The sequence below is a fragment of the Hylobates moloch genome, unplaced genomic scaffold (genome assembly GCF_009828535.3).
Source record: "Hylobates moloch isolate HMO894 unplaced genomic scaffold, HMol_V3 SCAFFOLD_9, whole genome shotgun sequence".
In the NCBI taxonomy this organism is placed as follows: domain Eukaryota; kingdom Metazoa; phylum Chordata; class Mammalia; order Primates; family Hylobatidae; genus Hylobates; species Hylobates moloch.
The window spans coordinates 78514401-78541512 of NW_026652284.1; the positions used below are offsets into that span (position 1 = coordinate 78514401).

General features: G+C 39.8%; 1 protein-coding gene across 2 annotated transcripts in view; it reads right to left on the reverse strand.

The window, feature by feature from the left end:
• The window catches only part of NIPAL2 (NIPA like domain containing 2), a 114868-nt gene that overhangs the window by 31221 nt on the left and 56535 nt on the right, over positions 1-27112 (reverse strand). For both annotated transcript variants that reach the window (XM_058444162.1, XM_032760114.2), the window contains exons 4-5: positions 24828-24887; positions 11014-11135 (exon numbers count right to left, since the gene is read on the reverse strand). In XM_058444162.1, the coding sequence (XP_058300145.1) occupies positions 11014-11135; positions 24828-24887 (182 nt within the window). The remainder of the gene's footprint in view (positions 1-11013; positions 11136-24827; positions 24888-27112) is intronic.

Genomic DNA, 27112 nt, shown 5'->3' on the forward strand with positions numbered 1-27112 from the left:
AAATGTCCAACAATGATAGACTGGATTAAGAAAATGTGGCACATATACACCATGGAATACTATGCAGCCATAAAAAATGATGAGTTTGTGTCCTTTGTAGGGACATGGATGAAACTGGAAAACATCATTCTCAGTAAACTATCGCAAGGACAAAAAACCAAACACCGCATGTTCTCACTCATAGGTGGGAATTGAACAATGAGAACTCATGGACACAGGAAGGGGAACATCACACTCCGGGGACTGTTGTGGGGTGGGGGGAGGGGGGAGGGACAGCATTAGGAGATACACCTAATGCTAAATGACGAGTTAATGGGTGCAGGAAATCAACATGGCACATGGATACATATGTAACAAACCTGCACATTGTGCACATGTACCCTAAAACCCTAAAGTATAATAAAAAAAAAAAAAAAAGAAATTTACAAAAGAAAAAACCAAAACCAGTTTCTCCAAAGAGCTTATGAGCAAGGAGATAAACATGTAAATAATTGTTTAAAATAAATGGTTAACAATTCAATAGAAAAAAAAAATAAAAAATAAAAAAAATAAAAACACAATTTGGATAATGAAATATTTTATTCATAGAGAACATATATGATGCACATCAAAGGGATTTAGAGTAATATGACAGGAACTCACAGACTCTCTACCCAACCTAAGAAACAGAACGTACCGACACCTCTGAAGTCTCTCATGTGCCCCTCACCAGCTGCACTCCCCTCCTCCTTCAACCTCCCTAGGAACCACTACACTGAACATCTATGTTTATCATTCACTTTCTTTATAGTTTATTGCATTTTTATATGTCCCTAAATGGTACCCAGTTTATTTTTGTATGTTTGGACTTTATACAAGTGGAATCATACTTGCTTTCACTTGCTTGCTTTTTTTCACCATGTATTATATTTGTGACATTCTTCCAGGATGATGCATGTAGTAAAAATATAAACTAGACCCATCCATTCCTTTGCTGAAACCTCCTGTGGTTCCCTATCACATTTAGAATAAAATCCAAACTCCCTCCTGGATCATAAAGTCCTAGGCAACTCCCTGGACCTAATTTTGTACCACTCACTCCTGGATGGTCCACTCTGTGCCAGCCTCACGGCAATTTTTAAAAATCCTTTTTTTTCTCCTAGTTCTTTGCAATCTTCAGATTGCTCCTGCCTGTGGGCCTTTGCACTAACTGTTCGCTCTGCCTGGAATGCTCTTTCACTGATCTTTGCACAATGGCTCTTCCAAGTCACTCAGCTCACAGGTCAAATGCCACCTCTCTGAGAGTTCTTCTCTGACTCTTCTGATCTAACAGAGCCACTCATTATCCTGTCACATCCCCAGCTTCAGGTTGCTGTGGAGCATTTTGCCGTCATTTCTTGTTCATATGTTTATGTGTTTCTTGTCTGTCTTCCCTACTAGAATGCCAGCCCTAGAACAGGAATCTTACCTACCCTTTTTGCCACCCAATCTCTGGTGCCTGGCACACAGTCGGTCACTCAATGAGTACTGATGGAATTAATGAGTAAATCACACCTCAAATTTATTATGAATAAGTTGCCAAAAAAGACCTAATGCCTAATAAACTGATTGTTCAATAAATATTAATTGACTGAAAGTCTAAAATTTTCCTGTCCTTAAGAACTTTAGTGTAATTTTGAGTTCTCAGTTTTATTTTTGTTTTAACATCTTTTTTTTTTTTTTTTTTTTTTTTCGAGATGGAGTCTTACTCTGTTGCCCAGGCTGGAGTGTAATGGCTCAATCTCAGCTCACTTAAACCTCTCCCTCTCAGGTTCAAGTAATTCTCTTGCCTCAGCCTCCCAAGTAGCTGGGATTACGGGTGCCTGCCACCACGCCCGACTAATTTTTGTATTTTTAGTAGAGACAGGGTTTTGCCATGTTGGCCAGGTTGGTCTTGAACTCCTGACCTCAAGTGATCCACCTGCCTCAGCCTCCCAAAGTGCTGGGATTACAGGCATGAGCCACCGTGCCTGGCCCAGGCTATTATTTTTGACGAGATGGTATTCTTGGGCTGAATTTGTAAGTATGAATGTTTACTTTTCTAACAGCAGAGAGTACCATCACTAATTTTTTTTCTTTTTTTCTTTTTTTAACCACAGGAGTTAGGGACTTCACTATTTTGAGGAATGCATTCTACCTACAATGCCTTCTCTAAATCAACTTAAATTTGTTTTTATTCAAGGGTTTGCTTGTGGGTTTGTTTTTTTCTCTAATCCTTTGTGGGCATGGGAAACAGCAGGCCCTTATCTTCCTCATTTAAAAACCTTCTCATCTAATATGGAAGATGAACTCATCCCTTTGTCTTTTCTTCTCCTGGTAAATTAAACCAATTATTTTAACTGTTTCTTATGGGACTTATTTGCCAGACCTTTGATTTAATTGAGTAGTTCTACAAAAGCTATTAAACTTGTATCTCTTTGCCTTCCCTAAAACCGCCATCAAAACATTGGGTGTCCTAATTTCTGTGCATTTCACCAATTGTTAACAGAAATATCCCTCTGGGCCCGGTCTCCCCTCAACCACAGGCTTCCATTTCTCACATGAGACAATTATAGACAATTCACAGCAGCGTTTGGGCCGCTGTATTTGTTGCTGGAGAAAAGAAAGCTCTTCCTGTGTTAACACAGAGCCTGTTAGGTAAATCGATTCTCATGCTGATTATTATTTTTTGCAGGTATTTGTTATCAATTCTAGAAACCATGTATGACTTTTTTCATGTGTGGGCAATTTCCATCTCTGTAGCTTCAGATAAATAAAACATGAGTTCCCATTATTCACAGAATAGCTATAGTTGCCCTGGTTCTGCCTTGTGGCAAGAAGTCACACAGCTCCTAGGAATAAAATATTAAAGCAGTATGAATTAATGCTGATTTTTTTCTAGCACCATTTTTTTTCCCTGAAAACATCAATATTAAAGAAGCTGTGATTTCTGCAGGTTGCGGTGCCCCAGGAAGAGGCTGCATTATTGATTGCAATCTCACAGGTTAGAAAAAGTGACAGCACTTACTGTGTGTCCCCCACACCCTGTGCACTGTTCTCAGAGCTTCCTGTTACAAATTCGTTGAATCCTCACAACCATTTAGGAGGTAGGTGTTATCATCAGTTTATAGGTGAGGAAACTGAGGCTCAGAGGGGCTAAATGATGCAGCTCTGATAGGCAGCATAATGGCCCCCATAGGAGTCCCCGGTCTAATCTCTAGAAGCTGTGAAGATGTTACTTTACATAGCAAAGGGGTTTTGTATTAGGTTGGTGGGTTGATGCAATTCTTCCTTCCTTTGTTTTCTGTACCAGATCGGAGGAAAAATTCCTGGGCCTTGTACCTGTGAGGTTTCCATTTGATGTAAGCCTTGAAGGAAAAATAGACAAAAATAAACAATTTTCAATTTGTCAAAGTAGTTACTTTCAATGGGAAAAACCTCAATTAATTTTGCACCAACCTAATACAAAGAGCACTGGCAGCTGAAGAGGTGTGTGTCAAAAGAGATAGACAAAATTTTAGCACTGGATGCCCCACTGCCAGTACCAATATCTGAGCCCGATTTGACCTCATCTTCCCTCACCCAGTTCTCAAACGCATAGCCTATGGCCATAGCATATGGCTTCTCTGTCCAAAACAAATGAGCTCTGCAAAGTTTCTCTCTAAGGCCACGTTTGGACAAAGATCTGATCCTTGGCAGTCAGTTTATTAATTCTGCAGAGAGGCATTGAGTGAGGTGTATTGGCATGTGCACCCCAGAAGTGAACAAACTGGTTTTGAGTTCTGGCTTTATCACTTAGTACTTACATGACCTTAAACAAGTTCCTGGGCCTTCCCCAGCCTCAACTTCCCCATCCATCAGATGCAGAGGATAACAGTGCCCCATGTATACGGCCAGTGTGCAGGTAAAGAACAGAATGTAGTCTGAGCTAGACATAGGGCTCAGCCACTCTGCTACCGAAGAAGTGGACCCTTGAGTGGACATGCAAGTGCTATTTGCATTCAGACAATAAAGCAAATAACATCATGCCACAGATATTGATGTCCTATAAAAACATACAGTTTTCTCCCTTAGGTTTCTAATACCTGATGGTGGGTTTTGTCGCAGCTTTGCCAGAAAGGCTGACTTAATAATCAGGTTTAGGGTACAGAATGACACCAAATGACAGGCTTGGCCCCAGCATCTGCTGATTTAATTTTTTTGTCTGAGAGAAAATGAGCAATGTGCAGATTATTTTGTGAAGGATTTTATGTTCACAAAAGAGGTTTCCATTTGAATAATCTTTTGGAAAATCTGGGTGAGCAAAATAGCCATGACCAAGCCTGCCAAAGAACATGAAGTAATTGAGAATCAGGGCTGCATTTTCTAACGTGGTTTTTGCAGAACACGTTTGCTCATAGGTATTACTCAACAAAGGGTCCTTCCAAGAAAAGGGCCTCATGGTCAAATAAGCCTGGGGCATGTAGGATTAACAAAATCAAACCTTTCTCATTCTTACAGGACTTTTAGCTTTTAATATGCTAACGGAGATGATTAATTTCTCAGACAGGCCATGTTATGCAGAATCTTTCTCACCTAGTTTGACCTTGAAAACCCCACTCCTCTTTGTGTTTTGGCAAGGATGGGGATTGCCCGTCTGCAGCAGACAGGCTGGGAAAGGCTGTTTTAGTGAGTGAGTGGAGGGCACTTTATTCTTCTCTGGCTGGTACACACTGGGCTTCTCAAATCTTCCTTCCTTTCTTTTCTGTACCAGATCAGAGGAAAAGCTCCTGAGCCTTGTCTCTGTGAGGCTTCCATTTAATGTAAGTCTTGAAGGAAAAACAGACATCTGTCTGGGGCACGCAAACACACAAGACAAGGGGTTGATATGAGCCAGTGGGTGCCGCAATATTATAATTCCTTTTGTGAGAAATATATGTATTCAGGCTTATAAATATTTTAGAAGTTATTTGATCAGTCCTGAAAGCCAATTCAGGTGCTCTTATTTATACTTGGTATAATACATAGAGTTAGATGAATGATATGTCAAAGAATAGTCTTAATTACTGTAATTATTATCTTTGCAGTCAGGGCTTGCAGAAAAGCACAGAATTTGCCACATCTGAGGATTAAATATTACTTAGGTGTTTAACAGATTCAAACCAAATTTCAGCTCACGATCTTAGTATAAAATTCATCACTTCTAGAGTCTTTAGAGATGCAATTATATAATGAATTAGATTACAAATGGATATAATATAGATCTATTCTCCTTAGAGTATAATGCCAACAGTGTTATTCAAAAGTGACTTTATTAAAGGTTTATTTTATGCTATGTTATAAATACCTGAGATTATTTACATTTTTCTCTGTGGCATTTACTTTCAAATATAATTTCTTTATCTTAATATGATTTTTCAGATATATGAGTTTCTCCCAGAACTGTAAAATTCCTGCTACGGGAATTCCTCTCTCTAAACTTGGTGTCTAATCACCACTTGATGGATGTGTGAATAAATGAATGAATAAATTTATTTTAAGAGTTGATTTTGGAAAAATGGCAAACTGCAATTAATCTCAGTACTTTTTGTGGAAATATACAGTTTAATAAAAAGAGTTTAGATCTCTTCAAATGTTTTCTCTGGTGTTAAAACAATACAAGATAGATCATCATTAAACAATGCTGTTTAGCAAAAGAAACTACCATCAGAGTGAACAGGCAACCTACAGAATGGGAGAACATTTTTGCAACCTACTCATCTGACAAAGGGCTAATATCCAGAATCTACAATGAACTCAAACAAATTTACAAGAAAAAAACAAACAACCCCATCAAAAAGTGGGCGAAGGACATGAACAGACACTTCTCAAAAGAAGACATTTATGCAGCCAAAAAACACATGAAAAAATGCTCATCATCACTGGCCATCAGAGAAATGCAAATCAAAACCACAGTGAGATACCATCTCACACCAGTTAGAATGGCCATCATTCAAAAGTCAGGAAACAACAGGTGCTGGAGAGGATGTGGAGAAATAGGAACACTTTTACACTGTTGGTGGGACTGTAAACTAGTTCAACCATTGTGGAAGTCAGTGTGGCGATTCCTCAGGGATCTAGAACTAGAAATACCATTTGACCCAGCCATCCCATTACTGGGTATATACCCAAAGGACTATAAATCATGCTGCTATAAAGACACATGCACACGTATGTTTATTGTGGCACTATTCACAATAGCAAAGAGTTGGAACCAACCCAAATGTCCAACAAGGATAGACTGGATTAAGAAAATGTGGCACATATACACCATGGAATACTATGCAGCCATAAAAAAGGATGAGTTCATGTCCTTTGTAGGGACATGGATGAAACTGGAAAACATCATTCTCAGTAAACTATCGCAAGGACAAAAAACCAAACACCGCATGATCTCACTCATAGGTGGGAATTGAACAATGAGAACTCATGGACACAGGATGGGGAACATCACACTCTGGGGACTGTTGTGGGGTAGGGGGAGTGGGGAGGGACAGCATTAGGAGATATACCTAATGCTAAATGACGAGTTAATGGGTGCAGCAAAACAACATGGCACATGGATACATATGTAACAAACCTGCACATTGTGCACATGTACCCTAAAACCTAAAGTATAATAATAAAAAATAAAAAATAAAAACAAAAAAAAATGCTGTTTATTCCAGGAAATAAGTCTTGATGCATCTTTAATATACAAAGGATTTAACTCACGCCACAAATTTTCTGGTTTCAGCCTATGTGACCCTTTTCTTAACTAGATGAAGAATTTATTTTGCCTGCAGGCAAAGAGTAATAATTTGTTGGTAAGGCTTCAAGTCTGGACTATCATAAAATTTTCTGTAAAGTATAAAAAACAGAAGTAAATCACAGAGATTAGAACTCCTTCTAGTGCTTATCATGGACTGATGAAAGCTGTGATAATTAAAGAACTGAGTGTGGCACAGAAGTAGGAAGATAAATGGGGCAGAGGGGTTGGCACAAAGTATGACAGACCCGAGACAGGTGATCTGAGTTGGGAAGCCCAATCTTAAAGGCTGAAGGAGGGCAGGGGTGAGGGGAAGAGCTAGGAAGTGACAGCACTAGGGTGGAAATAAGGCCTATGAAAATGGATTTCAGGGCCATAACATATGAGGATCAGGGATTTAAATAGGCAGGGCACTATGACTGATGGCCTGATTGATTCATTGATCAACCAATACAAGTTCATATCCTGAACAAGTGCAGGGTCTTCTGGAATAAGACAGGCAGGTAAATAGAAAAAGAGGTCCAATCTGAGCCATGCCCATGAGGGGTCATAAGGAGATGGGGCTGTGGGTCAAAGGAGGTAGGGGAGGCAGACAGGTACAACAGCACTGTGTTATGTGGCTGGAGGGGGCTCACTGGTCAGGTTTGTTTATTAGAGGAGCTTGTACCAGTGTTGATGATGAACAGCAGCGGAGGCAGCCTTGTTAAGAGGCTGCTGACACAGTCCAAACAAGAGATGGTGGAAGCCTGAATTAATGCGATAGGAATGGGAATGTGAAAAAGGGGTCAAGTTCAAGAGACTTTACATTTCCAACAGGATCAGGGGTAGGAGTGAGGAATGAGGGTGCAGAAGAAGTCATGTGTAGTTTAGGTTTCCAGTATGGGAGGCTGACATGGAAGAGAAGAGAGAGTTTGGGGGAGAAGATAGTTTGGTTTTTGTTATGTTACATTTAAGGAGACCATGGGACATCCAGGGATGAGTAATAAGTGGACAGATGAGACTGTAGATCTGGAGCTCAGGAGGGGCCTGGGAAGGAGAGGTAGGTCTGGATTAGGAAGTCTTTCAAAAGGATGCTGGTGGGTGGGCAATGGGATTCTTTTAGAAGACCTTGGAAGAGTGTGCAGCATCGATAGAAGCGAGGCAGAGGAAGAGGAAGTGCTCAAGAGCCTGACATGGATTAGTCAGAGAGGAAGAAGAGAAACAGGGAAAACATTTGGAGGAAGCAAGGAGGAGAGAGGTTCGAGAAGATGATGGGCCAGGGAGTAAATGCTGCATAAGGTTTGAGAAGAATCAGGACCCAAAAAAGCAATTCCTTTGGCAATTCATGGAGAGGAATTTACTTCTCTAGACTTCTCCTAAACCCTCATTTGTCACTCCTAGCCCCCTTTCTGTTGGGAATGTAAAGCCTCTAGAACTTGGTCCTTTTCTACATCCCCATTCCCGTTGCATTAATTCAGGCTTCCATCATCTCTTGCTTGGACTGTGTCAGCAGCCTCTTAACAAGGCTGCCTCCCCTGCTGTTCATCAACAACACTGTGGGTACAAGCTCCTCCTAATAAACAAATCTGACTGGTGAGCCCCCTCCAGCCACATAACGCAGTGCTGTTTTATCTGTTTGCTGTTCTCTCTGCTAGCAAAGTCCCTTACCTCCTTTGACCCACAGGCCTATCCACAGATTGGAATGAGTGAAGAGTTAGTGGGAGATGAGGAAGTGGACAGGGCCAGCAAGAGTAGACTATTTGAAGACATTCTTGGTATAAATGGCAGGAGGGATATTGGACAGTTTATTAAAAGGGTGTGTAGTGTATGGGAATTTTTTTTTTAAATAGAGAAAGCTAAGTATCTTTGTAGGGCAAGAGAAAGGAGTAGAAAAGGAAACAAAGGAAATGAAAGTGAAAAGATCTTTAAATATTTGTGTTCTAGTGGTCAGAATACATATCAGAAATGGTTGGATATATAGAATTCTTGTCATGTACACTAGGAACTGCTTCAGTCCTGTACTTGGAGCAAAATTTCCTCACTAGACATGTCCCTGTAAATGCCAATGTCACACTTTTCAATACTAGGCAGATAAAGTAGGATCATACTATTTTACCTGTTTTAATGGCAGAAGGCTAGACCAGTTAGCTTTCGAGGTCACTTCTAATTCTAAAAATGTATAATTCTGTGTGCTTTGATTCTCTCTTTTTTTTTTTTTTGTCTTGAGACAGGGTCTCACTCTGTCACCCAGGCTGGAGTGCAGAGCTGCAATCATGGCTCACTGCAACCTTGACCTCCTGGGCTCAAGATCCTCTCATCTCAACCTCCCAAGTAGCTGGGACTGCAGGTGCATACTACCATGCCTGGCCAATTTTTAAAATTATTTGTAGAGTTGAGGTCTTGTCATGTTGACAGACTGGTCTCAAACTCCTGAGCTCAAGTGATTCTCCCACCTTGGCTTCCTGAAGTGTTGGGTTACAGACGTACACCACCATGCCCAGCCTAATTCTTTTTATTGATTTCACAACTATTTTACCAAACCAGTTCTTGATTAAATGCTCAGCTAGACTATCCCAGCTTTCTTCTTATTACATCCCTTCCTAGAATATTATTATTATTCCCCAATCTATACTAACTTCTGTGACAAGTTGCATATCAGCCCTTTCAATCATATTCTCTTTATACCTACAGACACAGCCACTGCATCAAATGAGATAACCCAGTTAACGCCTTCATATTTCTCTATCAGGTCATTTCATTCATTTTTTTTTTTTTTTTTTTTTGGACAGAGTTTTGCTCTTGTCGCCCAGGCTGGAGTGCAATGGCACGATCTTGGCTCACTGTAGCCTCTACCTCCCAGGTCCAAGCGATTCTCCTGCCTCAGCCTCCTGAGTAGCTGGGTTTACAGGTGCGTACTACCACTCCTGGCTAATTTTTGTATGTTTAGTAGAGATGGGGTTTCCCCATGTTGGCCAGGCTGGTTTCAAACTCCTGACCTCAAGTGATCTGCCCGCCTTGGCCTCCCAAAGTGCTGGGATTACGGGCGTGAGCCAGCGTGCCCAGCCTCATTTCATTCTTTTACACATCTCTTGGCATTGTAGTACTGTTGTGTGCTCCTCTCAGACAGTCTGTGGCATTGATCTCAACAAGGACTTTTTTTTTATTTTAAATAAATCACTTTAATCTTTTTCACTGGAAAAATTAAAGATATAAAATTTAAAATATAATAAAAGAGAAAAATATACAAGTTTAAATATTTTGTATTGGTTGAGAGTACTAATAGGAATATAAATGAATATGGAAATTTTGGAGGACAGTTTGTCCACATCTATCAAGTTTTTTTTTTTTAATTATTATACTTTAAGTTCTGGGAAACATGTGCAGAATGTACGGTTTTGTTACATAAGTATCCATGTGCCACGGTGATTTACTGTACCCATCAACCTGTCACCTACATTAGGTATTTCTCCTAATGCTATCCCTCATGTTTATCATCACTGGTCATTAGAGAAATGCAAATCAAAACCACAATGAGATACCATCTCAAGCCAGTTAGAATGGTGATCATTAAAAAGTCAGGAAACAACAGATGCTGGAGAGGATGTGGAGAAACAGAAACACTGTTGGTGGGAGTGTAAATTAGTTCAACCATTGTGGAAGACAGTGTGGCGATTCCTCAAGGATCTAGAACTAGAAATACCATTTGACCCAACAATCCCATTACTGGGTATATACCCAATGGATTATAAACCATTCTACTATGAAGACACATGCACACATATGTTTATTGCGGCACTGTTCACAATAGCAAAGACTTGGAACCAACCCAAATGTCCATCAATGATAGACTGGATAAAGAAAATGTGACACATATACACCATGGAATACTATGCAGCCACAAAAAACAAGGACTTTTTTGAAGAGAACCCCTATTTTGAATAAAGTTCAGTAAAGCAAAATGTGTCCTCAAGTATTGTCCCTTCAACTTGGAAGGGAACTTTTTTTTTACTCTGAGTTGTCCTAAAACTTGTTGCTCTGGAACTTGCGGGATTAATCGATGTGGAAATTGTTCCAGGAAAGGATAACTGGGCAACTAAGGGTGCTTCTATTGCTGACTTAGTATTTCAAATACTTTGGTATTGGTCAAATACATTTAGATTTTAATAAGATATTAGTGCTGGTAAGGAAAAGATTATGTTCTCTAATATCTGCATGTAACAGTGGTCTGGATAATATAGCTTCGGGGATAGTAAAATATTTAGAATTCTTACCACATAGATCAGGAACTGCCATCCGACAAGGTAATACTGTACTGTTCTTGCTGAGATTGCCTGAGTTATATTTGGAGCAAAGTTCACCAGTAAATACGTTCCTGCAAATGCCAGTGTCATACCTTTAAATAAAATTGAAAAGAAAAACCAAAGTGAAACCAATCTAAAGCTTTTTGTTGACGCAGACATTGCCTAGAGACTGCGCATTCCTTGTAAAAGTGCTATTCTCCCCTCCCTATTATACTCCGTTTCCTCAAATCATCCTTGGATAGTATCCACATTCACCTGAAGGCATTCCCTTTACAGGGGAATAGAGCCGGGGGATGGATGGGGCAGGACATAACTTCCAGTTTTTCTCTATTGTTCTGGATGAATCCCGGCATCCTCAGGGAAGCTTTCCCCAATGATTGGGAAGATCAGAATATGTGCTATGAAGGCGTGAAAACACCTCCTAAGCTGACTGTTTCCTCATGGGCCAATAAGTGCATGATGGATCTAGACACATCTAGATCTGTCTAGATCTAGATGGCACAGTCCAGAGGACAGGGAAACCTATCACATGATGATCTGCTCTACACTCACTCATCCCTGGGGCCTCATCCCTTGAAGCACCCTCAGGTGATTTAACAATTTGAAACTCTGGTAATGAGCACCTTTAATCACTGCCATTTATTGGAGTCCTTTTAGCAGCAATAACAAAGGTGAATGCTGGCTTTGCTGTAGGAGTTTAATTAATCCAATCTAGAATATAGAATTCCAAGGTTAGCTTAGTAAAATAAAAATAAAATAGAAACCACGTCATAAACCTATGTAAGGAGTGTGTTACTGCCATCGGTTTAGCATTACTTAAAATGACAGAAGGGAATGTGTGTAGGGGGGTTAGGGGGTGAGGCCACCGAAGAAGGGGTGAAGGGAGGACTTGCCCTTCCAAATAATGTTGAAAACTGCTTATTTATATGTAATTAGCAGTCTGAAAAAACACCCCGGTATAAGTAGCATATTTTAGATAGCACACTTGAAAACATAATTCAACTTGCTTCATCTCTGAGGTCAATGCTATTGTGGATATAATTTATAATCAACATAGACTCCAACCTGAAACAATTTGGTTTGTCTACAAAGTCTCACAATTTGAAGGCACCAATTTCCTGTTCCTCTTATGCAAATGACTTAGGTTTTGAACTCTAGTTCCTGGAAACAAATAGCATTTGGTTTTTCGCAAAAGCTAGACAACAGCAATTCAGGGTATTGTAGAGCTACAAGGAAGTTTCCTATAATGTAACAATTTATTCTGTAATACTTTGTGAAGACAGATTATATGCAATCTTTAAAGCTATTTCTAGTGAGAAATTTAAAAACAAAAAACAATATACATTATTAAACACTATAATAAAAGCAAATAATAAAACCATATATAAGAACTTGGGAGAAAATTATCGGTCAGTCATGTCTTTTCTTTGGAAAAAAAATTACATAATTGTTCAAAAGTAGGTCCCTAGGAGGAAGAGATTCAAAAAAACTGTTTTCTAAACTTGGTATGGTAAAGTAGCATATTACTTTAAGATGTCTCAGATACTTCTGTTTCTTTTGTGAAATCCAAATTTCTAGTTATATCAAGCTTCTCTGTCAGACACTCCTTTATCTCTTCTAATAGTATCTAGTTCTATTAACTTTCTTGTATTTAAATTTAGTTTTGAGTAGGCAACACATGTATACGGCAAAATTCCAACAATACACAAGGGTGACTGGTGAAAAGTTAAATCTCATGCACCCTGGTGGTTCACTAGTTTTCCTCCTCAAAGTTAACCACTAGTTCCTGGGGTTTTCTTTTCAGAGATGTTTTATGCATGTGTGTATAAGTGTGCAGGAGTTTTTTTTACATAAATAATTGCATATTATACAAACTTTTTTGTATCTTGCTTTTTTTTTCTGCTTAGAACATTTTGGAGGACATTTCACATCAGTAAATGCAGGGTGGCTTCATTCTTTTTAAGTCTACTGGTATTCTACCTCATGGAGGTAGTATTGTTTACTGAACAACTTTCCAATATTGTCCTTGTTTCACATCCTGACATATCCCTCCCTGCTTCACATCCACGTCTGCATTTGCCTTCCATGACTGCCCCTGTCAATGTATATCTTCGTTGCATTTCTTTCTAAATTTTGTAATTTTTGTGGGTACGTAGGAGGTGTATATATTTATGGGGTATATTTCACTGCATTTCAAAACTTTTTAAAAATATAAAATGGCTGATGCTGTTGCAGTCTTCCTTCCTTCCTTTTTTCTTTCTTTCTTTCTTTCTCTTTCTTTCTTTCTTTCTTTCCTTTCTTTCTTTTCTTTCTTTCTTTCCTTCTTCCTTTTTTTTTTTTTGAAACAGAGTCTTGCTCTGTCGCCCAGGCTGGAGTGCAGTGGTGCGACCTCAGCTTACTGCAACCTCCATCTCCTGGGTTCAAATGATTCTCCTGTCTTAGCCTCCTGAGTAGCTGGGACTACAAGCACGTGCCACCACGCCCAGCTAATTTTTGTATTTTTAGCAGTGATGGGGTTTCACCATGGTGACCAGGGTGGTCTAAAACTCTTGACCTCAGGTGATCTGCCCGCCTCAGCTTCCCAAAGTTCTGGGATTACAGGAGTGAGCCACCGTGCCCAGCTGCAATTATACTTTCTAAGTCCCTTTCACATATATTATTTCATTTGGGTCTCACATCACTGTGCATCTGCTAAGTAACTTTATGGCAGTTCAGCAGGTCACACATTCTTTCTTCTTAATAATTTTTATTTCAGCTATCTGCAATAATTACAAAGGCAGTTCTGGATAGCTGCCACCAGTTGTATGCTTGTTTATTTGGTGTCATTTATATTTATGTGATTTACTGTCCCCTTTATGAGTTGTATGCACATTTTTCATAAGTGTTTAAAAGTGTTAGTCATTTGCACTTCCTTAAATAAATTCCTTTTAAATTTATATTCCACCTTTTTCTAAAAGTGGTATGAGATGTCAGTTCCTGCTATTTTTATTTCAGTAAAGCTACATATATTCCTTCTTTTGAAAGACACAGATTTCTGACTCAGGAAACTTGTTTGTTTACCTTCTGCTGGCCCATTTGTCAAAAGGAGTAATCTGGACATGTAAGATCCTCTGAAAAGTCTGCTGCCAGATGTATCAGAGCTCTTTTGTATGTCATTTGTTTCTTTTCTCTTGCTGCTTTTAGGATTCTTTCTTTATCCTTGACCTTTGGGAGTGTGATGATTAAATGCCTTGGGGTAGTCTTCTTTGGGTTAAATCTGCTCAGTGTTCTATAACCTTCTTGTACATGAATATTGATGTCTTTCTCTAGGTTTGAGAAGTTCTCTGTTATTATCCCTTTGTATAAACTTTCTAATCCTATCTCTCCCTCTACCTCCTCTTTAAGGCCAATAACTCTTAGATTTGTTCTTTTGAGCTATTTCCTAGATCTTGTAAGTGTGTTCCATTCCTTTTTATTCTTTTTTTGTCTCCTCTGATTGTATTTTCAAATAGCCTGTTTTCAAGCTCACTGATTCTTTCTTCTGCTTGATCATTTCTGCTGTTAAGAGACTCTGATGCATTCTTTGGTATGTCAGTTGCATTTTTCAACTCCAGAATTTCTGCTTGATTCTTTTGAATTATTTCAATTTATTTGTTAAATTTATCTGACAGTATTCTGAATTCCTTCTCTGGGTTATCTTGAATTTATCTGAGTTTCCTCAAAACAGCTATTTGAATTCTCTGTCTGAAAGGTTACATAACCTTGCCTCTCCAGGATTGGCTCCTGGTGCCTTACTTAGTTCGTTTGGTGAGGTCATGTTTTCCTGGATGGTCTTGATGCTTGTGAATGTTTGTTAGTGTCTGGGCATTGAGGAGTTAGATATTTATTGTAGTCTTTGAAGTCAGGGCTTGTTTGTACCCATCCTTCTTTGGAAGGCTTTCTGGGTATTTTAGGGAACTTGGGTGTTGTGATCTAGGTTTTTGGTCACTGTGGCCATCTCTACATTAAGGGGCATTCCAAGCCCAGTAATGCTGTAGTTCTTGCAGATTTGTAGAGGTACTATATTGGTGGTCTTGGATAAGATCTGGATGAATTATCTGGATTAACAGGCAGAGACTCTTGTTCTCTTCTCTTAGTTTCTCCCAAATAGTCTCTCTCTCTCTCTCTCTCTCTGTCCTGAATTTCCTGGAGTTGGGGGCGAGGGGTGGAATGACACAAGCACCCCTGTGGCCACTCCCACTGGGACTGCATTAGGTCAGACCTGAAGCCAGCACAGCATTGGGTCTTACTCAAGGCCTGCTGTATCCACTGCCTGGCTACTGCCTATGTTCACTCAAGGCCCTAGGGCTCTACAATCAGCAGGTGGCAAAGGCAGCCAGGCTTGTTTCCTTCCCTTCAGGGTGACAAGCTCCCCTAGGCCCCGGGTGGGTCCAGAGATGCTGTCAAGGAGCCAGGCCTGGAGTCAGAAACCTTAGAAATTTACCTGGTGTTCTATTCTACTGCAGCTAGGCTGACACCAAAACCACAAGACAAAGTCCTTTCTATTTGTCCCTCCCCTTTCCCCAGGCAGAGGAGTGCTTCCTCTGTCCACCACCCTCAGGTACTGCCAGGGTACTGCCAGTAGTCACATAAGGCCCAAAGGCTCTTCAGTCAGCTGATGGTGAATGCTGCCAGGCCTGCCACTACCCTTCAGGGAAGTGGGCTCTCCTGTGGTTCAGGGTAGGTCTAGAAATGCCATCCAAGAGCCAAGACCTGGAATCAGTGACCCCAAGAGCCTACTTGGTGCTCTACCCTCCTGTGGCCAAGCTGGTACCTAAGCTGCAAGACAATATCCTTTTTATTCATTCATCTCCTTTTCTTAAGCAGAAGGAGTTTCTCCCCATAGCCACCACAGCTGTGAATATGCTGGGCCACACCTGAAGCTAATACATCTCTGAGTCTCCAAGGCTCATGGTAAGTCTACCAAGTCTACCAAGGCTCATGGTAAGTACTGTCTGGCTACCACTGCTGATTACTCAGGGCCCAAATACTCTTTAGTCAGGAGGTGATGAATCCTGCCAGGACTAGGTCCTCCCTTCAAGGCAGTGGCTTCCTTTCTGGCACAGGGTGTGTCAAGAAATGTCATCCAGGAGCTAGGGCCTGGAATGGGGGCCTCAGGACTCTGCCTGATGCCCTATCCTACTGTGACTGAGCTGGTATCCAAGTTGCAAGACAAAGTCCTCTTTATTCTCTCTCCTCTCCTCAAGTGGAAGAAAGGAGGCTCTCCCAGAGCTGTGAGCTGTGCTGCCTGGGGCTGGGGGAGGAGTGGCGCCTGCACTCCCTTGGCTGCCCAGCTGGTGTCTCACTGGATCACATGCCCCTCAAGTCCACTGGTTCTAATCCTAGCACAGCACCAGGACTTGCCTAGGAGTTGCAGTTCTTGTGGCCTAGACAGCCTTTCAAGTTTATTTAGGACCCCAGAGCCTTTTAGTCCACGGTGGCAAGGCTTGCCAAAACTCAAGTTCACACCTCTGGGGTGGTTGATTCCTCTCTGGATAGAGCTGGTCTAAATACTCCCTCTGTGGCCATCAGCTGAGCTCTACCCAGTGTTGGCAGCATTGAGTTCCAGTGCAAAGTAATCACTGTGTTCTTCTTCCCTAAGTGCGTGGATTCTCTGTGCCACTTGGCCACTGCTGGAGGATGTGGGAGAGGTGGTGTTGGTGATTCAAGACCGTCCTTCCTACCCTCTTCAGTGCCTCTTTCAGCAATAAGAAGTTAACACCAGGTACTGTGATTGCTCACCTGAGTTTTGGTTCTTATAAAGGTGCTTTTTTCGTGTGTAGATACTTGTAAAATTTGGTGTTCCTTTAGGGAGGACGATTGATAGAGGCTTCTATTCAGCCATCTTGCTCCACTTCCTTTGTCTGGACATGTAAGATCCAAAAGGAAGCAGAGTATCACCAACATGTTCCTCACCTGCGGAAATGTTGCATTTTAGGTCAAGACTTGGGTCCCAGAAGCCTAATCCGAGCTGAAACTGCCCCTACAAAATTCACATTTCACTGCCACTTGCTACCTGGAAGAGCTTAGGCCAGTTATTTACTCCATTGTGACTCAGTTTCCTTATCTCTAGGTACAAATTAAGTCATCATACTTGCAAAATCCCAGGAATTTGGCTCTGCAAGAGGCCAGTCTAGGGAACTGAATATGCTTCAAAGCCCACTGAGAGGCCTGATGTGACAGCAGACCCTGGATAGATACATCTCAGGATGCTGACTGCCTGCCATGAGCCAGTGGCCATCTGAGTTAAGCTTAAAAATTAGTCCAAAATTGTGTCTCTAATATTATAGCCTTAGGATGATCAGGGACCATCACTGGGGCTGTCTCTAAGGAGATAACCCAATTTGAGAATGGAAGGAATGAGCGGAAGGAATTGGCTGGTGTTTTCTCAATGCCTAGCAAAGACTTCTCGCTGTCAGTTTTCAAAGAAAACAGAAAGAAGGACATGGCATAACTAACAGACATAACAAAGAAGAAGGAAAAAGTAGCAGTCCTATGTTTGCTACCCACAGCTAGCCTCAGGAAACTAGTGTATAGAGTCCTAAGATCTGGATATTAGAGAGGACATAAAACAGCAGCCAGACAGCTGTGGGTAAGCTGCAGGTAAGAGCCAATGTCTAGATGCTAGATGCTACCCACAATACAGGCATGGGACGCCATCCTCTGCCCTCATGCCCAAATCTGCAGCAAATACATTTTTCTCATCAAATACAACTCAAGTCACTTAGAAGTCTATAATGGTCTGGTGGGAATCTTAGATTTAGCTTGATAACATACACAAATATTAAATAAAACCTCTCCCTATAAACTTGATATTTGTGCAAAACAGGTAAACAAGCAAATCCTTGCCTTTTGTAATAGATACCACTAGTTATACTGGGAGAGCATATGCCAACGGAACGTAATCTTTTTGTTTTAAATAGAGACTCAGTCTCACTCTGTTACCCACGCTGGAGTACAGTGATGTAATCACAGCTCACTGCAGCCTCAAATTCCTGGGCTCAAGTGATCCTTTCATCTTGGCCTCCCGAGTAGCTGGAACTACAGGCATGTGCCACCATGACTGGCTAATTTTTTAATTTTTATTTTTGTAGAGATAGGGTCTGGCCATGTTGCCCAGGCTGGTCTCGAACTCCTAGTCTCAAGTAATCCTCTCACCTTGGCCTCCTAAAGTGCTGGAATTACATGTGTAAGCCACTATGCCCGGCCAGTAATAATTTTTTTTAGGTGTTCTTAAAATTATTGAGTTCATAGACATGTATGGCTGACATGAGAGTTATGGTATAATCAGCATCATGCTAAAATATGATATAATGATAACTATAATAGTAATAACTAATACTTGTAAGCACAGTTCTAAATGCTTTATACATAACTAATTTAATCCTTACAACAAATCTGTGAAAATGATTTACCTTTGTGTTATTACACTGTTACAACTTATACTATACATAAGTTGTATAGTATATGACATATAATATGAATACTATATAATGTATACTCTTAAACTGTTACCATCTACATTTGACAAATGAGGAAATTGAGCCACAGAAGAAATAATTTTTTGCTTGGGATTTTCCAGCTAAGAAGAGGAGAGCTGGGATTGGAACCTAGGTAGTCTATTTTCTTAACTATTATACTCCACCGCCTCTTATTTGCATTAAGAATTAAGGCCACTGAAGGGACAGCTCAGGGCTGTCATTTACATTGAGGTCTATATGAGTGGCACCCCTAGGAGCTGTACAGAGCACAACCTGAGGCCATATGCAGCATCCTCATTGGGGATTAAAGGAATTGATTGTTCCTGGCAGAGGACCCTGGGGTCCTTGACTGGTCTCAGGTTATTTTTCTGGCCTTAAGTTTCCTTTAGAAGAGCACTCTCAAACTGGTGTTCCCTGGAACCAGTTTCATAAGACAGATGCTCCACCAAAAAAGGTCCCAAGGCAAATGTATTTGAGAAGAGGTGAATTAAACAAACTGAAATCATTCTTTTATAGGAAAACCTCTCAGATCCTAACGTATTAGCATTCACTGTAAATCTCCCAGAGGAGGATATGGTTGTCATATTTTCTAAACATATTTGACCATTTATATTGCACTGAAGTAGTGTTTTGGGGGAATATTTTATATTTTGGGAAACATTTGACATTTAGCTGGATCCAGCTGTGAGCATGCCTTTGTTTCAGGAGGCTACTAGTGTTCTGTTGCAAAAGTCTTCTCTAGATACCTGTGCACCAAGAATGTGGTTGGAGGAAAACACCCCAGAATCAGGCTCCTTCTGAAGCTTCTGTTCACTGGCACCTCTAGCCGGTGGAGTCTTGGAATCTAAGATGTACTTGCACAGTTCCTCCACAACAGATATGCTGGTTCCCAAACTCCTCTTTCCCTGAACTAAAACCTGAAATCTTGAATTTTGTCCACTTTCCAGCTGGATGCTACTTAATATTAACTGCCCATTTGCTGACTTCTGGAATCTGGTCTGACCTGACTTTTAAGAGCCTTAAGAGTTTTTCTTATTCAGCTAACCTGACTGCAACAAGACTGCAGTCTAATCCCTTTGGTCCCTGCAGTATGTCTCCTGGTCAGTGAGAGTCCAGTTATTGCTTTTGTGGGATAACAGGAGTCAAAGAATAAATTGGACTCCTTAACATCAAACCATTTGGGAATACCCTCCCATAAGTACAATCTCTCTGGATTCCTCAGGCTTATCGTAGCTAAACCTTGAAGGAGCCCTCGATTGAAAATCTCAATGATGTGGTGAATTCAAGTAGTCCCGGACCTTCCATCAGAAAGGCTCCCATTCTTGAGGCAGCTCTGCAACCAAAACAGTCAATCTGTCTTCTCAACCAGAGACGATGGGTCATTTAGCTAGTTTAGTATTCTAGATATTGGCTCCAAATCAAGCTGATTTCTGGTGTGGGAAATGGAAGGAAGGAAATGGCCCTCCTCTTACTATTAATCTCCTGATATTCTACTTAGGGAAACCCTTTCTAGGTGACTTGAAGTAATCAAATTACTGTTCTGGAAAGTGCTGATGAGTTGACTGTCGTTTTTATTTCCATGATGACTCTATCTGGTCTTAAATCAACTAGGATCTCACAGATGATTTGGTGCTTTTGAAGTCTAAGGGAGAAGAGAGAAGAAAATCCTGTCGTTTTCAGCTGATTGAAGGGGAGAGAAATCTGGTGCTTTTTTTTTTTAAAGGAAAAATAATCATTAAAATAATTAATCCACTAAGAATCAGAGCACAGTCCAAAACCTGTCATTGACTTAATAATACTTGGCGATTGCTTTCAGACATAGCTTTGTGAGGTCATTTCTTGAGACTAGTGGTGAAAAGCTTCATAGTCACAGAGTAACATTTGGCAATAAATGAGTTCAGCTTGTTTCCACATGGTCCCCAAATCTTCATTTGTTCCATCATGAAAAACAAACTTTCATTTGCTTGAAACAGGGAAAAATAAATGATTTTCCTTTACACATTTTGATAATTTAATTTTTAGCATGTTCATATGTTAATCTTTAAAAAACACCACTAACTACTCTTTTACCTGTTTGGTTTTAGTCCCTATAAAGAAAAAGATGCTTTTTTAAAAATATTTTTTTTGCTTTTAACAGAAAAATCTACATTTTCTCAAGGCAACGGCAACAAAGGCTCAAAGAAAATACATGTGACTTGACACATTTCTGAGAGGCGTTGGGGAAACGTCCTTCCTTGGACTTCCCTAAGTATGAAGTGGGTTACTACATCTCAGATAATGATAATCTTAGGCTATTGCTTGTTGGAGGCAAGTGTATAGAATAGGTGACTAAATCCTTTTTTCATTCCTGTGACACTAGATTAAAGGCAAAAATTGGTCATGTTTAACTATGGTATGAAATAAATGTGACTTATGGGTTACATAGCCCTACTCCAAAAGCATTAAGTTAGGTAGGAAAAAACAAAACAGAGCACCCAATCAGAGTTGTGGGAAAGGTTACCTGGATTACTAAAGTTTGCAAAAATGTCCTAATCTAGGGCATTTTTAACTCTGATTTATTAGTAGAGTACAGTGGTGGGTGATGGTGGTAGTAGTAATAATGACAATTATAGCTAATATTATTGAACACATTATGTGATAGGCCCTGTTGTTAGAGTTTTACATATATGAACTCATTTAATCCTGTGAGGTATGTAATGTTATCTTTATTTTAAAGATTAGAAAATTGAGGCTTAAAAAGCTCATTTATATAACTTTACAAAGGTTACATAAGGTTCCTCTAGTGTGGTCTTAAAAAAGAAAAAAGAGAAAGGTTATGTAAGGTTACATAATAGCTTTCTGATACTAAAGACTCACCCTAACTTTATACTATAGCTATACCAGACTGCCATTGTTAGGATACTGGTCCGTCATGTACTAGTTATACGACCTTGGGCAGGTTACTTAATGTCGCTAAGTATCGGATTTTGCTTCTGTAAATGGATTGTTCCTACATTCAAATGAGATAATCCATGCAAAACACTTAACATAGTATTTGGCAAGAGTAAATGTTTAATAAATTTTAGCTGCTTTTAAAAGATGAGGAATTAGGCCAGGCATGATAGCTCACGCCTGCAATCCCAGCACTTTGGGAGGCAGAGGTGTGTGGATCATGAGGTCAGGAGTTAGAGACAAGCCTGGACAACATGGTGAAACCCTGTCTCTACTAAAAATTCAAAATTTAGCTGGGCATGGTGGTGCGTGCCTGTAATCCCAGCTACTTGGGAGGCTGAGGCAGGAAAATTGCTTGAACCTAGGAGGTGGAGGTTGCAGTGTAAGCTGAGATCATGCTGCTATACGCCAGCCTGGGCAACAGAGCGAGACTCCGTCTCAAAAGAAAAAAAAAGGTGAGGAATTAGCAAAGAATCCCAAATAATTAATTAAAGGTTTTATTTTGTTTGTTTTCTTGATATGTGTGTGTGTGTGTGTGTGTGTGTGTGTGTGTGTGTGTTTTCCCCTTCCTTATATTACATTTTTAGTATTACCTCTTAGGAATCTCTCAGCAATGAAGGTGGTAATAGAAATTATGACAATTATATTGACAAAGCTTTGCATTTTTCAAAGTACTTATATATGAATGGTTTAATTTGATCTTCAAAACTGTCTTACATATTTGCCAGAAAAGTGAGGCTTAGAGAAGTTAAGTAATACTAAGTTGCCCGTACAGTTGATAGCCAGAGTTGAACCCAGATCTCAAGTTATGAGAGTCAGTTTAATTTAGATCCTTCAATGTTGAGAGCTGGTTTATTGCTTCTGGTAATGTTTGGTTGATCATGCATTCTCTAAGTATATAATAAAACAAACTGTACATATTGATATTTTTATTTCTTCCTTTCCATAGTTACAACTTGCATTTATTTTTTCCTAAGCCTTACAGGCAGGAGTTAAGGTGCGGTATGAAATAGAAACTTACTTTACCTTTTCGTATCTTTGTTAACATTTCTCATGTTATTCCCTCCGTATGTCCTCCTCCAAATTATCGGGTGTAGCCTATGCCTGTCCTGCCCAGCTGTCAGAACCAATTCAAATGTTATCTCTGCTGTAAAAAATTCTCTCTGATCTTCTCAGCTAGAGAAGAACAGAGCTAAACCTGAGTAATTTTGTCCCCTAGGGGACATTTTGGAATGTTTGGAGACATTTTTGGTTGTCATAACTGAGTGGGAGGATGTTAGAGAGATCTAGTGGGTAAAGGTCAGGAGGGATCTTAATGACCCTACAGTGCACAGGGCAGCTCCTACAATGAAGAATGATCTGGCCCCAAATGTCAGCAATGCTGATTCAGAAACACTTCTAAACTAAAGACTCATGACATTATGGCACATATTCTTTTCTACTTAAAAAAAAACTTATTTATGAATATATTTTATCATGGACTATAAATTATTTGAGGATGGGGATTCTGTCTTAATTATCATTTATCACTAATATTCAAGATTAGTTAGCAAATCCCCCTTTATATCTGCATTTTCTCATTAAATACCTTAGATTAATTTGATCATTATTCAACCATTAACTATAAAAGTTGACAGATATTAGATAAAAGGATTTAAAGTTCCCTTAAGCCACTTGATAAATGAGAAAAATAATATATCTAGGACCTAATTTTTAGTTTATAAAACTCAGGTATTGGTCATTTTGTTTTTTCTTTTTGAGATAGAGTCTCACTCTGGTTGCCCAGGCTGGAGTGCAGTGGTGCAATCTTGGTTCACTGCAGCCTCATCCTCCCAGGCTCAGGTGATCCTCCTGCCTCAGCCTCCCAAGTAGCTGGGACTGCAAGTGCATGCCACCACACCCGGCTATTTTTTTTTTTTTTTTTAATTTTTAGTAGAGACAGGGTTTTGCCATGTTGCCCAAGCTGATCTCGAACTCCTGGACTCAAGCAATCCATCTGCCTCGGCCTCCCAAAGTGCTGGGATTATAGGCATCAGCCACTGCATTAGGCATTGGCCATTCTTATTTCTGAGCCCATACAACTTCCCCAAATGATTCTACAAACCACAATATATAAAAAAGGGTATAGAAAAATAATATGTTGGAAGAGATAGAATCCACATATGAATGCATTTAGAAAAACATTTAACCATGAAAAATTTGACAATGTTGACTAAAAACACTGCTAGCAGAATCAAACCAAGGAAGAAAAGAAAAAGAGAAAACATTTTCAAGACATTATGCTCAAGGGAAACATGATCAGGGAAAACAAATGCTCAACATACCAACACTGGTGTCACATTTAGAGCTCAAAATTTTAAAAAAATATGATCTCCCTGGAAGAGGGTAGGCATTGTTTTATTTAAAGTGCCTAAAGTATTTGTATTCATTATCATATGTCAGCAGCAATTCAAACAGGATTTTGTCACGGAAGAAAATACGAGTCTCTATAATTCTTCTCACCAATAATATGTCCAACAACAGCTGGAAAATACAATACATAAATGATGGCTTTGCCATACATCAGAAATGTTTCTTAGAGCCAGGAAGGCTACTGTCATTTTCCATTAATAACTGTATTTCCAAATAAAATATTTAAGAACAATGTTCTGTGCTACTTTTGGGAAAAGCCAAATATAAATTTTAGTTAGTTGGCGCATCAAATTTTTTGTGGTTTTCATTTTTATGCAATACTTTCGTGTAACGATGTAACAAATATATCCTTTAGAGTGTAACATTCTATTAGGTAACACAGATGTTTTCATTGAATTTTACTGTGTTCATAAAATTTTATAACATTAATATTCTAATAACCCATTATAAAATATACAAATGCTCAACATACCAACACTAGTGTCACATTTAGAGCTCAAATTTTTAAAAAAATATGATCTCCCTGGAAGAGGGGAGGCATTGTTTTATTTAAAGTGCCTAAAGTATTTGTATTTTAATGGGTTATTATAATAATAAAATGTTATGAAATTATAATTCAATGCATCATAATAACATAATCCCTTCAATTGATTAATATTATAATAATCCATTATACATTATTTTATAATTCATTATAATTATTAACTAATAATTTGCTATAGCAAAAATTGATCACGTTTAGCAGTAGTCACAATAGAAATGGAAGTATTTTATGCGAGAAGAGATGGCAGCTCCAAGACAGAATAATGCTTGACTCTAAATGAGACTTACACCCATTTCAGTAATTTGTTTCCAGTTTTTATCACACATATTTTTTACGGATTGTATTATTTATTTCCTGATCAAGCAATGCTACAATTACATGAATTAAATAATACTTACCTAGTAAGTCTGAGGCTCTCAAATTGTCTTTCAGAAATGTAACAGAAATAATGGCACTACCTACAAAGAAAATGGCCATTAGTGGTAGTTCCAATATAAAAGTGTCTATTACGCAATGCCATTTGAAAGAAGTTAAGCAATTTGTGTCTTATGCCTGATGAGCTGTGTCCTGATCAGAGACATTCAGCAGTTGTAGCTATTAAAAGGCCTTTCTTCCCCCTGTGGCTGAGGATATGTGGAAATTGGTGTGGTTTACAATGGATGTGGCTGAGACAGTGTCTTGTATATAGTGAAGGCTTAATAAAAGTTTACTAAATGACAGAACAAATGAATGGAAAGAAAGAAGAAAGGCAGAAAGAGCAGGAAGGGGTAGAAAGACAGGAAGAGATAGAAAGGAAGGAAAGAAAGGAGGATGGGGCAGGGTGCAGTGGCTCACGCCTGTAAGCCTCAGCACTTTGGGAGGATCACTTGAGTCCAGGAGTTCAAGATAAGCCTGGGCAACATAGTGAAACACCCCATTTCTACTTAAAATACAAAAAAATTAGTGGGGCGTGGTGGCGTGGGCCTGTAGTCCTAGCTACTGGGGAGGCTGAGGTGGGTGGATTTCTTGAGCCTGGGCGGTTGAGGCTGCAGTGAGCCATGATGGCACCACTGCACTGCAGCCTCAGTGACAGAAGGAGATCCTGTCTCAAAAAAAAAAAAAAAAAAAGGACAGGAAGAACTTTAAATATGTGCTAAACTGAAACTCATGGTTTCCCAGCATCTCCTCACATAATTCCTGTTCCGACAATTCCTGTATCTACTTATTAACACCAGAACCCCAGGACTCCTCCTATTTCTCTTCTATTTGATGATCCACATCCAACAAGTCACTGGGTCTAAGTCTATAGTCCACTCTGTTTTTTTCTTTTTTTTTGAGACAGGGTTTTGCGCTGTGGCCCAGGCTGGAGTGCAGTGGCAAGATCATAACTCACTGCAACATTGGATTCCTAGGCTCAAGCGATCCTCTCGAGTAGTTGGGACCACAGGCTCATGCCACCACGCCCAGCTAATTAAAAATTTTTTTTTTTGTGGAAATGGGGTCTCACTATGTTGCCCAGGCTGGTGTCAAACTCCTGGGCTCAAGTGATCCTCCTGCCTCGACCTCCCAAAGTATTGGGATTACAGGCGTAATCCACCGCAACCAGCCTTATTTCACTCTATGTTAGGTCTGTTCCTGACTCTTCATTCCTGTGATCACCAGCCCTATCCCAAGCTCAGGGCAGCTTCTCCTCTGGCTTAGACCTTTAGCTTCCCTCTGACCTCCCATTTCCCCCTTTTCCCCTTTTCCCATACCACCACCAGAGTAATCGCTCTAAAATGCAAATCTAATGTAAATCCACTGCTTTCAAACCCCTAAGTGGCTGGTCTAGAGGACAAAGGCCACACTACCAAGCAGAACACTCAAAGAGTATGATTTTGCTTCTGATGCTTTGGTCACCACATTTGTCTTTATTTGATAATCTGTAGCCCACCCTTACTGAAGTAATTATCATTCCCAGAATCCACCATCCAGTTTCATGCTTAATGGCTTCTACATGTCCAGCTCTGCCCCGTCCTTGTGACCAGCTCTAGACTCAAGTGTCACCTCTGGATTCCCCTGGGCCGAGCTGATCACACCACCCTTATGCTCTGATTACCCTTGTGTATAGCTTTTTCACTACACCTAAGACTTATTTGCCTGTCTTCCCCCGAAAGACCATCAGTTCCTTTTAATCTGAGATATGTCTTCTTATTCTTCTAAGATCTCCAGTGAGTAGCTGTGTCTAGCACATAAAAGGTGTTCAATAAATGCTCATTGAATGAAATGAAAGAGTGTGGGATCTCAGCCTTGCAGTTGTTCTCTTTCCCATTAGTGACACTACCGGACTGTCTCCCTCACAGTCAAGCCATGGTCTGCTACTGTCGTCTCAGGTACCAGGGTTAAACTGAACCTCTCCGAGTTGTTCCTCTTATGGGGCCATTTCTCTACGAGTATAGGCGTGGGAAAATCCAAAATTGCAATAATACAAAAAGACACGCAACATAATATATGCTGTAAATTTTTAACAAAAACTATTTGCTGGTTGTTTTTTAAAAGTAAAAGTACAGAGAAGAAAAATTATCATAAAATAATATCATCCTGTAAAGAAAATTGCAGTTAATATATTGGTGTTTTTATTTCTCTTCAGTTGAGATCAAACTTTAATATCAAATTTCCTTTCTCAGTTTCCTCAGTTAACACATTACAATTTGCCATGTCATCA